Source organism: Uloborus diversus, chromosome 6 (assembly GCF_026930045.1).
Source record: "Uloborus diversus isolate 005 chromosome 6, Udiv.v.3.1, whole genome shotgun sequence".
Lineage (NCBI taxonomy): Eukaryota > Metazoa > Arthropoda > Arachnida > Araneae > Uloboridae > Uloborus > Uloborus diversus.
The window spans coordinates 72,075,813-72,090,663 of record NC_072736.1 but is presented as its reverse complement, the minus strand read 5'-3'; the positions used below and the strand labels follow the sequence as shown (position 1 = coordinate 72,090,663).

The 14,851-nt window shown below is 32.0% G+C and overlaps 1 protein-coding gene across 1 annotated transcript in view; it reads right to left on the bottom strand.

Moving 5' to 3' along the window:
* The window catches only part of LOC129224812 (sentrin-specific protease 6-like), a 104,596-nt gene that overhangs the window by 70,129 nt on the left and 19,616 nt on the right, over positions 1-14,851 (bottom strand). The window contains exons 4-6 of the mRNA XM_054859361.1: positions 8,324-8,387; positions 5,482-5,604; positions 4,974-5,106 (exon numbers count right to left, since the gene is read on the bottom strand). Of these exons, the coding sequence (XP_054715336.1) occupies positions 4,974-5,106; positions 5,482-5,604; positions 8,324-8,387 (320 nt within the window). The remainder of the gene's footprint in view (positions 1-4,973; positions 5,107-5,481; positions 5,605-8,323; positions 8,388-14,851) is intronic.

Sequence of the window (14,851 nt, the reverse complement as noted above, 5' to 3'; positions counted from 1 at the left end):
ATTTATATCGTTACTCAAATAATATGCTGTCATCAATGCGTAATGCATGTGGTAGTGAAGAAACTGGACCTGGTTAAATTTATACTTGTAGTTGAGTTATGGCTGCGAATGATTTTATCGATCGTTTTTGCACCAACTTCAAAAATTATGTTTAAAAGTATTATCGATGGTGTTTAAATAATAAAATTATTTTTCACTTTTTAGAGCAATTTTGAAGTTGGTTCTATTTTTTTTTTTTTTTTTTTTCAAAATTTTTTTATTATTCTATTTATTTTATGTTTCAAAAATTTTCAGTTACACTTTAAAAAATGGATGAGCGACATTTAACCTTTGGTTTTGCATCTGATTTTGAATTTAAATTGCTACTTATATGTTAGTTAACATCAGTGCGAATTTTATGTATTTCTTAACTTATATTGGTGCTTTTCGTTTCATTGGGTTTTTGAAAATTGTTTTGCACAAATTTTACAATGGGGTTGTTTCCAAAATTTAAAAAAAAAAAATTTCTGAAAGAGCATGCTTAAAAACATAGGATCTGACCATTTTTTAAATAATTTGTTTTTGTTTAATATTTTTGAAAAATTACTTAAATCATTGTGCTTTCATTGTTTACATTTATGTCGTATGACGTCAAATGATGAAATGCCATTCACAGAGCAAAATATTTAATTGCAGCTCAAATTATGAAAGTTCAGTCTGCAATCCCAGTTATTTACGCGTAGCACATTTAACTGAAAATTTAATGATTTTATTAATCGACTAAAAGAATGTTTTTAAAAAGTTTCAAAATTGTACATTAAATAATACTGGCTTTTTTGCGCTTCATCGTTTCATTACATTTTTTTAAAGCGTCATTTTATTTTTAAATGTCTGGAACTTTTTAAATAAACTCGGCCACTGATTTTCCTGTGTGCAATATGTATCTAGTGGCGTTATATTTGTGTAGGTTAAAGTGTTAGCACATCTCCAATATATTTATGAACTCGAAGTTTAAAAAAATAACTATGAAAGGCCTATTGATCACAGTTTGCTGGCTTTTTTTTTTTTTTAATTTTTCATGTTTGTTTTTAGCTATGAATTTAGGTATAATTTGTTAGAATTAAAATTTTTTCTTACCTGTCAATAAGTGACTAATAATTCCTATCTAAAATTATGTTTTAATTTAGTAGTTATGGGAAAAAATAAGCCTAGAGAAGTCATATATTCTGTATGTCTTCTTTAAATGTAGATTATCACTTTAAATTAAACATTCAATTAATAGTAATAAAAGTTTTCTGTTTTTCTGAAATTTTCACCATAAGTTCTACAAATTAATGTTAAAAATCAAATATGAATTTAACAGGAGGAGCTATGGAGACTGCATGAAATAATAATTGATGCTCTAGCTCTGAAATCATTGCCTTGATCATTTCCCTTTTTTTTTTTTTGCCATCTTTTCACAAACCCACATAGAATTAAAGCTGCAAGAGCTGCATTAAGTATTTGATTACTAATTTCATCCATAAGTGTCAAATTAAAGCGACGCAGTGTGACAACCAAATTCGGAATTGACAAAAAGCAATGAATAAGCGCAAGCACATGGATGTAAACTAAAAAATGGTAGCCTCCGTTGTGAACAAATCGAGCAACCGTCCGCGCAACCGGCGGCAACCCTGTAGGCAACTTCAGAAAAACCAGTTCCAGATAGCGTTGACGGTTCCTATTGCAGTTGCGATGTACCGTAATTTCTCTCGTGTGATATCCCCTTAAAAAGAAAAACATTGTTTAGAAATTCGAAATTTCTGTTGATAAAAGTTGCTTCTTTACCCCACATGCACCACAAAAACATTTATTCAAACTAAAACAACATTTAGGTATCCCACACTTGGCATAAGATTTATAATTTTCTTCAAAAAATGCATTTTTTTTCCAATACATATTTTTAAAAATGTAAGGTAAATTTTACGAAATCATCAAGTTGAAATATATAAACAGTAAAGTAGGTAATTAGCATTAAAAGGAGACTTTTGCTCTCCCGAAATATTTAAATCTTTCACATAGTACTCAAAGATATGGATCTTTTCAAGGTTAAGTTAAATTTTTCATTTTAAATATATTGTTTTTTTGTTATTCATTTGCAAATGTTGATCTCAAAATGTGTTTGCTAATACTTTTTGAACTTGATATTTTATTTAAATTTATAAGTAATTTTTTAAAAGATATTTTTTAAAAGAAATAAATCTTTTTTTGAAGAAATTTATAAATTTTAGGCCAAGTGTGGGATATGTAAATGTTTTTTTAATTTGAATTCATGTTATGTTTTACATGTGGGGTGTGGGGTATAGGGGGAGTAGAGTTTTATCAACAAAAATTTCATGTTCCTAAAAAAAAGTATTTTTTTTATTTTGCCCTAGCATACAAGTGCTGGTTTACACTTTCAGACACAAGTCGGCACGTGTTACCATTGTTCAAATTATATTAAAAAAAATTCACAATTCTTTTGACATAAAAGGAAACATAAAAGGGTATATGACATGAAAAATAGACTTTCATTTTTCGTGAGACGCATTAGTGTGTATACGTTTTATTTACTTATTTTTTGAAAAGTAGCGAAGTAGCAACTACATTTCAAAACTAGTTTGTAGTGGCCACATTAAAAAAAACAAATAGTTGCGGTTGTAATTCACTACATTTTTAACAAAATAGTTGTAGTTTGCTACAAAAAAAAAAAAAAAAAAAAATGCAATTTTTCCAACCACTGTCCCTGGTACATATGCATGTGTTCAGTGCATCCCTCAGACAGCCTGAGTGTAGCTGTGGCAGGAAGGGGCGACTGCCCCTTCATTGAGGAGAAACTCCAATCCCTACGCACATCAATAGTGTCACCAAAAATTATTTAAAATTAATTTTTAGGATAACAATTTTCAAACATTTCAGGAGAAGAACAGCTTAATTGTCCTCTTTTCCCACACTTGGCCAAAAATACGTTCAAATGGTGTCATTGAGACTTAACTTTCTAATGGTTTCTGCCCCCCCCCCTTCCTACCCTTTTCTCTTATATAACCTTATCAATGATAGTTTTAAAATAATTGCTTTTAAACGTTAGGAGCACCCCCAGGTGCGGACTGGCTGACTTTGGCGAGGTCGGCAAAAGAATATTTTGGCCCACCTCTGTAAATTAAAAAAGTTAAATGAAACAGTACCGCATCTCGATTCTTTCGAGTTGAGCAAAGACATTATATTACAGCTATAGTTTCTATTTTCTTTGTGAAACGTAAGATAAAGCTAACACTGACACATTTTTATGTGCCTTGAAAAAGGATATCAATGGTTATAGATCTGAAAAGGCACATGTTTCAGCTTCTATACTAACAACATAGGAAAGACACGAGGAAAGGGAAGAATCAGGTAAATCCCCCCGAATTTTTTTAAAAATTAGTTGATCTATATAGGTAGAGGAGTGTGTAAAGAAGGGGTTCCCCACGATTTTGTTTTCTTAACTTTTTTTTTCTCTCAAAACTGAAGTTCGTTTTAGTGTATCTTTGTTTGGAATAGAATGTCGGGAGCTCTTCTCAGAAATTCTCCGAAATGGGAATTTAAAAAATGCAATTTTAGGCTACACATGGTAAAACTAATCGAACAGGGAAGCATCGGGAGCTTTCAATGAAAATGTTTCAAGTTTAAACTATTACAAAACGCAAAACTATCTTTGGTCACATTTGAGAGAGTAGGAGGCTCAGTGATCTCAGTTGGAAGCATTTAAAAACTGAAGTATACTCGACCCAATTTTAAACTACATTTCGTTACTACTAGGAATCCGGCGACTCTCCACTGGAATTTTTTGACACTGAAATTTTAAAAACATAATGGAAACATTAAAAGGGAAGGGGAGAGTTTTCCCGAGTGTATCCTCCAAGACTTTTTAGGAGGACGCCATTAGGGGGAAAAGTTCATTCCATTTTTCAAAAAAATTTCCCAAGAAAAAATGTAACAGTTTGGGAGTACAGAATATTGACACATATTGCCTTCCAAATACCACCAAACTTTTAAAATGGTGCCGAAAGAAAAGTTTTAAAAATTTGTTGATTATATAAGGAATGTTCCAACAATGGTTATTTTAATTGATTTGTAAAGAAAAACCTGGAAAATTTGGAAATGCTGGGCCTGCTGTCTTAACTCTAATGGCAATTTTAGTATTTAGCTATATTTAGCTCCTTTTTTATATTCTCTTCATTCCTTTTTCCGCCATAGATTTTCCTGGGATTTTTCAGGGGATGTTTAGGATTTTTAAGGTTCCTATAATATTTTAGATTAAAATAAACTCAAGAAACTAAACCTAGCAACCTCAAACTTTAGATTACAGTAGTTTTTTAGCTAATATTTTTAAGACACGTAAAAAAGACAAAAGAGAAGAATTGGGACATTCAATTTTTCCTTGTTAGCTGTGCCATCTGGTGGTCTTGCCGATCTGTGAATGAACATCATTGCTGGGTAGAAAAAATCCCAACAAGTAGTATACATGCCACGGACAAGATGCTTGCATTCTGGTTTATGCTATTCTTGTTGCATCGCTTTACATTCCCTGATCAAGTTATTTGGGATACTGACACCAGCATTGCTTTTTTACTTTTAATAATGATGAGGATGCACCTGACCTCGGGTAAATGGACAGGTAAACTAGATCAAGCCATTATCAATAAAATAATAACAATAATTGCATATTTCCTTCTTTCTATTGATTTATATTTATTTTAATATCTTTTTAGCACCATACTCATCATATTCCACAATTATTTTTCGATTGCTTACATCCATGTTTTTTCTATAGCTATTAGATTATATCCAATGCAATATCTAACGTTAAAAAGAAAAGATTCAACTCAATAAATATTAAAAACTAGAATAAATAACACAAAACATGCTTGCATCAAGTTTCCTAAAAAAATTAAGCTTTTAAGTGTCCTCTTTCCACACAAAATTTTACAAAGACTTACTTCTATTATTGGGTCACTATGTCCAGTGTCAACCTTTGAACTGGTATTAACACAACTTGCACTTGAATTAGGATTTACTGTAGGACATGATTTTGAATTTATAGGAGTAATAGACAAACCAGCAGGACGGTTTCTAAATATAAAATAAAAAGCAAAGAAATTTTCTTTTAAAGAAGTTCAAAAAACATAAACAATTTTCACAAACTGCTTTAAGTAAGTGTTGCATATTTAACTCATTAGTGAATTAGAATATTTCTTTCACATGCTTTTTTATATATCACATCAGATATCAGTGTGTCTTCATGTCATATATTTTCTTTCAAATAGGAAAGCTTTCTGAAATATTAAGTGAATTGGTAGAACTCATGCAATATTTTATTCAACTTTTTGATATGTAATTTAAGTAACCATTGATGTTCCATTTTAATATTGGGCAAAAGATCATCAGCATCAAATATTAAATTTAGAAAAATCTTATCTATTTAGTAGAGAGTAATTTATTCCTTACTTTAAATTATTTATAAAATGTTGCTGTTCATCAGCAGGAATTTCTTCGACCAAATTCAAGTTTATTCCAGTTTTCCTTCCTGCTGGGCTTCTGGTGACACATTTCTTTTTAGCAACAGGTGTACTAAGGGAAAATATGGAATGAACATAATTATTTTACACACTGTATGGATTAATTTTATTTTACCTCATTATTTTTCTTTATACAAAGAAAAACACATAAACTGTATATTTTTAATAAAACTCGGTTCTTAAATGTCTGGATGTTGTTTCAGTCTTCATTTTGTCAATGAAAAAATATTATGTTGGAAAAATAAAATCTATGCAAATATGATATTTAGTTTAAATTAAGGATCGTTAAACAGTGGCCCGCCAGAAATATTTTAAGGGCCCAGGAAGGGTTATTGTTAAAATAAAAACAAAACTTCAAGAAAGAAAGAGGGAATAAAATGGCCAAAACCAATTCAAAAATTAGTGGAAATTTTTAAAAAAAAAATTTAACACCTGCGATAAGGGAAACAAAAATAGGAGCAAAGATTTTGATCTACAGTTGGCTCTCTGTTTAATGACGCTCTATTTAACAACTTTCTGTTTAAAGACGACTTTTCACGGTCCCAGATGCTCCACTCTAGTTTTAAAAGCATTCTATTTAAGGATGCATTCTACTTAAGGACAATTTTTTGTGGTCCCTTGAACGTCGTTAAACAGAGAGCCAACTGTACTTCCTTTTTTTTAATGTAGAGTGAAGGAAGAGTAATGAAACCGAATAGTGTATTTCTCCCAATGTTGCAATATATTTGACAAAAGTGAGTTTTAATATCGTAATTGGTTGTTGATAAGCAGGTTTCATCTAGTTGATTTCAGCAAGGCATTGATGAACATATACTCACTTCAGATTCAGAAATCAGAAGTTTTTTTTTTTTTTTTAACAAGGTATACAAGAACTTGAAGAAGCAGTACAAACCGATAAATTTAACCACAACTACATTTAAACAGTAAAAATTAACTGGATGGGCAGTGCTTTGTCGATGGAGAGCGGGAGCAGGGGTTGTACTTAAAATTTAAAATTTGCAGGTTTCTGAGAGATCGGCAGTGCACGAGTTAACATTGAAAGTTTAATTGTATTAGAAAGTCTAAAAAGACATAACTGCAAAGACTGTCGAAAAAATTTCTATCTATCCCTAGCTCCTCACCGATATTCAAAGAATTAGATTTTCAGAAGAGTTGCATTCAGGTCTTCCAAAGGAACATTAGAAAACAAGTTTTCAAAATCGAACGTATATACAGATGTGGGTGTGCAAGTGGAATTTATTTTATCTTTAATTTCATAGCTTCTTCCCTCGATCAGTCGACGCCCTGAATCACTCTCCAATGTAAATCTGGACTCATTGGAGAACAGCACAGAAACCCATTGCTGCTGGGTCAATGAAACATGTTCTCTTGCCCAGCACAAATGGATCCTTCGCTCTGCATTGTTGAGCGGAACACACACAACTGGCCGTCTTGCATAGAGACCTGCATTATGGAGCCGCTTTCGCACCGTAGTAGCAGAGATTCTTCTTTCTGGTATGACAAAGTGGTCTGAAATGAGATGCGGCACAGTAGTGGTTCTTCTCCTTCGGGCTGAAAGAACTAGAACATGGTCTTTTACAACTTTTGTAGCTTGTGGTCGTCCTGGAACACAGTTATTCTAGACACAAAATCTTCTGATTGGTATTGATCCCAAAGTCGCTGAACAACACTATGAGACACATTGAGACGTCTAGCAGCATCAGCCTGAGCCAGTCCCATTTCCATCCATCTAACTGCCCGCCACCTTATTGAATCGGGCAAACAACGTCTCTGAGACATTTTCTAAACTCTATTGACTATTGTCACTGAAACGCCAAAAAGTTAAAAATCAAGACAACTTACACACAAAAGTACAAAGGCTTGATATTTGCGTATTTTTTCTCACTCATAAAGATATGTTCTTTTCTATAAAATAAAACTGGCAGCTATTGTTTTTTTATAAATGGTTTTACAGCTCATTATTATCATTCATGCAAACTATGCATCTTGTTGTTACTACCATTTTTTTAATAGTGAGCTTCGAAAAACATGTTGTACCTTAACTTTTTGAGGCCAACGTATATAAATAAATAAAATTTAATCAGAGAGTAGAAAACTGAAGCAGAATTTTAGGGCAGACCTTATCTGTCCCTCCCTCTTCTCAAGCACATATTTTTAGAGGGAAGGTCATGACCTCCTTTAGAATGATGTCAAAGACAGTCAAAAAACTGCATTTTGGGGACATGTTGTGCAAAACTGGCCCTTCCCCCCCCCCCCCATTATGATCCCCTTTAAAACTAGAAGCTGGATCTATCCCCTTTCCCCTAAACAGACACAATCAAGCTGGACATAAGATACAGTAGCTTGAAGTAAAAAAGATTATTTTAAAAGTTATTCTTGCAAATGTTTTTTTTTTTGGCAGACAGAAAAGTCATACACACAACATTTGAATTACCATCAAAAAAAAAAAAAAAAAAAAAAAAATTTAGAAAGAGGAAAACCTGATTTTTCCGAACTGAATGAAAATGCTCATGAAAATAAGAGGAACTACCTCACATGTGCAAAGAATCTAAACTTATGAATATTACTATGTACAGTATCTGGACTGAAAACTTAGTACATGTAATTCTGAACACAAGCAATCTGCTCAACAGCTAGCGAACTTATCAAACATTTTACTATTCAAAATGAGTTAAGGGGAAATTCTAAAAAATACTGAAATAAAAAAGAAATGCTACATGCTAAGGAACTCTTTTTTTGAATGCAACAGAGTAAAACAAATTTATTCTCACCTAGTCACAGGTCTTTTAATAGCTTCTCTTTTAACGCCGATTTCATGCATTTTATCAGCAATAACTTTTTTTTGAAAGAAAAAAATAACACTTAATATTCAGTAACTTTTTATACATGTCAACACAATACATGTCACTTTTACTAACAATATACAACATACACAAATTGAACAATACAATTAAATAAGTAAATAGATAGCACAAATATATAGGCTAAAAATTCGACGATGGGCAAGTCAGCAGTGAAAGTCTCATAAAAAGTTCTATAAGCAAAATCTCGCTAACTACAACACTGCAAGGGAAATATTAGGCCCCAATGCATGAAGCGAAGAAAGAAAATGGGGTTTCATCCATTTGATTGGTGCCATATTCAGTATGTAGGGGCAAGGGGGGGGGGGGCACATATGAGCATGGGGCACGTGTGAATATGATATGTTTTACTAAGATAACTTCTAACGAAAAATCTTGCAAAATTCTCAAGTAATGGCATTACCAGTCCTACCTCTTGGCCAAACTTTAGAGCAATGAGTCATTTTGTGTTTCTGTGCTGACAACTTCTTAGTTTGATCAGGGGTTGTATGTAATTTTATCAGTCTTCTTTGAGTGAAAACACATTTTTTTAAACTAATTACTAAGTCAAACTTAATTATTGCAAACCATTATATGAACATTCATGCAAAATTAGGACAATGTTAACATTTTTTTGCTAAATTACGAATTCTTCATTTTTGCAAGTTAGTTCTAAAGTAGATGGTGGGATTTTTGAGAACACAACATCAAGGGGCACATGTGAACAGTTTCCATATCCCTTCCGTAATATTAAATATTAATGTAAGTCCCCAAAGCAGAATACTTTATGATGTTCTTCAACATAAAATCATTTTACCATAATTGTTTTGCAAGTGCTTCAAGCAATGTACACACAAGCAACCATTGTGACCTTATTAATAAATCGGCAGTAATAAACCAAAGTTGTTTCATACAGGAGCTTTTTTTTTTTTTTTTTTGAGCAATCACGATTGCTAATTGTTTTTAATTGACCGTCCTTGCCATTGTGGTTCCTTTTTCAACTCCACCATCCTCTGCAGCCGCCACTCCTCTCGGTAGTCGCTTCTCCTGGCCATGTCCTATACACACGCACGCTCATACATACCCACTCACACACATACATGCACGCACCTTTACACACATACACACATGCAACGTTCATACACACAGGGCTACGCAAACACACAAGCCTACAAATACACAACTGTACACATGTCACCGCCTAAGAGGAGGGACAGGAGCCGTTTCTAGAAACAAGTGAGTAAGGTAGTAACCAATAAGTAGGATCCTGTCGCAACTCGAGAGTGCGATAAACATCATTTGAATTCTAAATTTCAGAATTCAAATTATTATTATTTTTTTTTTTTTCAGTTTTTAAAATTTCACTGTTACTATCAGGGTTTGCCGATATATATCGGTCGATATCTATTATGATATATATCACACTATATATATCTGATATTTATCTTGAAAATATCAAGGTATTTTGATATTTATTTTTCCAACTATGGTACTTTCAACAAAAACTAAATTAATCACTGTAATATTGTTCATTTATTGTTAAATATAACTGAAAAGTTATGTATTATATTTTAATGATGTATTAATACATAATTAATGTAACAAAGTAATATAATAATAATTTTCATTTTATATTTACAAAATTATTATATATTTGCAAAATTATTAGTAATGTAACAATTTTAAATCCTATTAAAAGTGCCTAGTTAAATATTAAATGTTGTAATAATATTTTATGACTGTGTATCAATTAGTACATATTTTTTAATTCTGAATCATATAAGTGTGCAAAAGTAGCAAACAAAAAAAAAAAGGGTAAAACAGCTAATGCTAAATGAACTCCATTAAAATTGATAAAAATGTGGTGTGAAATATTAAATATAAATAAGGAAAGCAACCTTAATTTTAAGTCTACATATTGTAATAATAATATAAGAAAATTAAGAGTGATTTGAGGATGCATTTACTACTTTGGAGACTTAAGTTTGTGCTTGTTCAAAATATCGGATATATATCAAAACATCCGATATATATCAAAATATCGGATATCTTTGATATTTCCGAAAATATAATATTTTTGAACCCTGGTTACAGTGCATTTTTATCTCCGTGTGGTGACCGGAGCAGAATAATCCTAATGTGGTCCATGCGTGTCGTAAAAGACAACTAAAATGGATACCCAATCTAAGGTGTGAGTCACCGTGCTAATGGTTGGGTGGCATCTGCGTTGTATGATGCCTAAACGGTCCCCTCGAGGAACCGGGCGAAACCTCATTGTAATTTGCCTTGCACTCGTACAGAGTGGTAGTGCAGATGTTGACTTTTTACCACCTCCAAGTTCCCAACTCCTTTGGAGCTGGATACTGGTTTGAAGGAGAGAACCGGCAACCTTGCTGCTGGAGGAGGTGAAGGGTGCAGGTCTACAACTCATTGACTGGTGAGCATACCTGCAACCCACCGACACTGCAGTAGGGGGCAGGGAATACTCATTTATGCACAAAAAATCAACAGGTGCAGGCAGGAGAGGGGAAGCTGTTATAGAAGGCAAAAGTCACTTGGCCAGCCATTCCTGAGAAGGTAGGAGAAACCAAATGTCATCGATTGGAGGTTTCAACTCCTTCCCCAGCACAAACAAATGCATCTTAAAGAGTAAGGACTGGTCATATGCTCAAGCAGTGCGTATAAGTAAGATGGCTGTTGTGAGACTTTAAAATTTGATTGTAAGCAGAGCTATATACTTGGGGAAAAATATTTTCTTAATGACTCGGCTAATATACAATTTAAACTGATACTGACTGGAAGGAATGTAACACGTTGTTGAATGAGTGTGGACTTATTTTAATTTATTTTAGCTAAAAAAAATTCATAAACAGCATTTTTTCTTCTTTGCATGCTCACCAGACAAAGTACAAACGTAACTAATGCCATATTGTTTTGAACACGTTGTTGAACGCGTGTAAAAGTTCTTCGCTGTATTTCAGTTTATTTTTAACTGCAAATTTTTTGCAAACAGCATTTTTTTTTCTTTGTATGCTCACCACATATGTAAGGCTCACAATAATCATAATGGCCAGGGTTTGAAAATATCATGATATTTTAAAAATAAATATTGGATATATACCGTGATATGTCATGACATATATCAACTGATAAATATCAGCGAACCCTGATAATGGCATTTAAATGTTTTGCATATAGCACGTTTAGTGATGTAAAATACCTGGGTATTTATTTTTAGGGGTAAATACCCAGGGAATATACCCGGGCAAATACCCAAAATGGGTATTTACCCAGGTATTTATTTCAAAAATTTATATTCAACTAAAATACTTTTCTGTTTGTATTCCACTATGTATATATGTATACATAGCCAATCATATACAAAATAATAAATTTTTGCCCAAAAATTGTATTTTGATCACATATTTAAAGAATTATTGTGTGAAACAACTTAGCAATCTAATATGATATTCACATTAAATGTGTTAGATATGCCTAATCAATGTCCCCATCTTTCTTTTTTGTTTTTCACTTTTCAAAGCAAAATTTAAAGTTTTAGCAGTACAAATACAAAGTGAGTGACAAACTAACTAACGCCTCCTAAATACTAAATGCCTATCGCATTCTCCCTTTTAACATAGAGCAAAATGATCCCAGTAAGCATAATTTCGGTCTTCTGGCTACTGCAAACTATCAAAGGTTGAAAGCATTAAAAATTAAAAGTGGAGAAAACAATTGGTTAACTTCTAAATTTAAATTTTAAAATTAACCAATTAACGATTTGATTTGAATTGTTTGGATCCATCGTCAAAGCAACACCATCTATGTATTGCCGTTAGGTAGTAACGTTGTTTGTGTACTGGCGGAGGATCCATTTAAAGCAAATGTGATAGGCATTTAGTAGTTAGCAGGCTTTGGACAAACTGATTACAACTCAAAGCCAAAACTAACTAGTAGCATGATATTATGAAAAATCAAAGATGAAAAGTTGTGCTAGCGCCATCTATGTGACAAAATTAAACTTAAATCCCTTTGTTTTACCCCATAAAAAAATTAAATTATCCTGCCATCCTATTTAAGTTTTAGAATAGTTCATTCCAAATTCTGACGTTTTTTTTAATTAAGATTTCATCACGCCTTTAATTAAAGAAATTATAATATATAAGTTTTTATATTTTTAATCTTTCATATTACAGTTTATGTTTTAAAAAGAAAATCATCACCTTTTGATACCACCTAAAGTTTTTTTTTTTTTGGCAAAATGCGCAATTACTATGGGATTTACCCTGCCTTCGGATAAATACCCAAAAAAATATTTATAATCCCACCCGACATCACTAACTGCATGTATTAAAAATAGTTCGATTAATTTTTCATCATGAAGTACCAGGGAGCAAATGCAAATGAGCAAGGCAACAGAAAACAATATTTTGATTTTTTTTCCTTATTTATATGAAAACTGTTTCAATATTTGCCAGGTTATCACTTAAACAGCAATAAAATAAATAAATAAATAACATCATAGTCTTAATAATTTCTCAGTAAATTCTTCCGAGCATCCCTCATGATCCCCCTTTTTTTTTTCATTTTGGATATGACTAACCTAGATTGTGAGTTTGAAATCCTGAAGTTCATCATTGAAATGCTTATACTTGTCCAATTATGACATTGAAAAGAAAGATTCTTTGGTTCACGATATGTTTCTTTCATAATTTCATCAAGTCTTCCAATAAGAAATATTATAAACTGTGTAACGCATATGTATGTATCAGTTTTACCAATTATTTCATATTTAAATTTTTGAAAAAAGAAATTCTGACTCATTTTTTGCATTTTTTTGTAAAATACCCAGTTTTTGGGTACTTACCCAGGCCTTAGGTAAATACCCGGGTAAATACCCAAAAAATATTTACCTACCCACTGGGTATTTACCCGATCCACATCACTAAGCACGTTTGGTCAAGCTACACAGATCTTGTTCCCTTAGTCGAACCAGCCGGTTATTAGCATCGAAATGGTCACACCCCAACATGGTCCTATTAACCGGAATCGTCTGTATTTTACTCTTCTAAAGAATGTTATTGAGTATTTTAATGCCGAGCAGCACAGAAACACTAGTTATTGTCTCCGGTTAAAGCTATATTAATTTTTAACCTTCTGATTTTCATTTTTAGCCTACTTTCCCAGTAAAAGTCAGAAAAAGAAGAAAAAAGCATGAAAGAATTCCTAATGCATCTTAAAAATATCGCAAAAAACAAAAAAAAGTTAAAAATAAATAAAATAATTAAATAAATATGGAAAAATTAAAAATTGAAAAGTAGGGTATTGAGGTGGGGGAAAATGTCTGTCGGTCTGCCCCCCCCCCCCCCCCCCAATAACTTTTGAATGAATAGTCCGATTCGAAAAACCTTTTATTTTGTTCGAAAGATCTCGGTAAGGACATCTTATTCCTGTATTTCACTTTTTGATTTGAACTATTTTTGTTCAATTGTGAACAGTTCAAAAAAAACTTAACATTAGCGCCTACGGGGAAATTCAAGGCAATTCCAAACTATGAGGCGAATTTGCTTCAAACAAACTTTGTAGGAAAAAGCTTTTGATGAAAAACTTGTATATAAAGTATCTTTTTGATCTGAACAATTTTCCGTTCAAATTTGAACAGTTCAAATCCCTCTACATTATCGCTTACGGGGAAACTGAAAGTCAATGTAGATTCCGTACTTGAAGGTGGGATTTACTTCAAATAAATTTTGTTGAAAATAACTCTTGACGGATATTCGACTCCGACTCCTTTATCTCAAAATGAAATCGACTACGACTCCGCAGCTATGGTTTTAACTGTGAAATAATTATTGTTGATCTGACTTGTTTTTATTTTCACGCTCAAGTTTTAGTTTAGGTAATCAGTTTTTGGCGAATAAACTTGAAGTCATTTAAGTTTCTACATAAAGATATGAGCAGACGATTTTTTTTCTTTGACAAAAATTATTTCTTTAAGTTGACATTTTATTGTTTTTATTTATTTTGGTTAGTGTATTAACTCATTTAAAAAATTATTTTTAGCTACGGGGAAAAAAGAAACATTTTTTTTTCATATGATGTATTTATTTTAATGAGCTTATTAATTTTAATTATAATTTTTTTCATTTTGAAAGCAGTTAAAGAATCTTTTTAATGGGAAAAAGTGCATTAGCTGCTTTGTTTAAAAGGTGCTGCTGTTTTATTTGTTCGTTTATTTATTTATTTATTTATTTTTTTACGCATCTGATTTTTTTAGATGAGTGAGGAATATTTTATTCCTAAAAATCAGCTTAAAATATTTAAAAAATATGTTTGAAACAATTTGCGATTTTAGCTATTTTTGAGAATACTGATCAGGTACCAGAAAGTAGTATGGTTATACGGGAAAGTAGGTTCATTTAGTTCTAGACGGAACTTCTTGTATATTATACATAAACA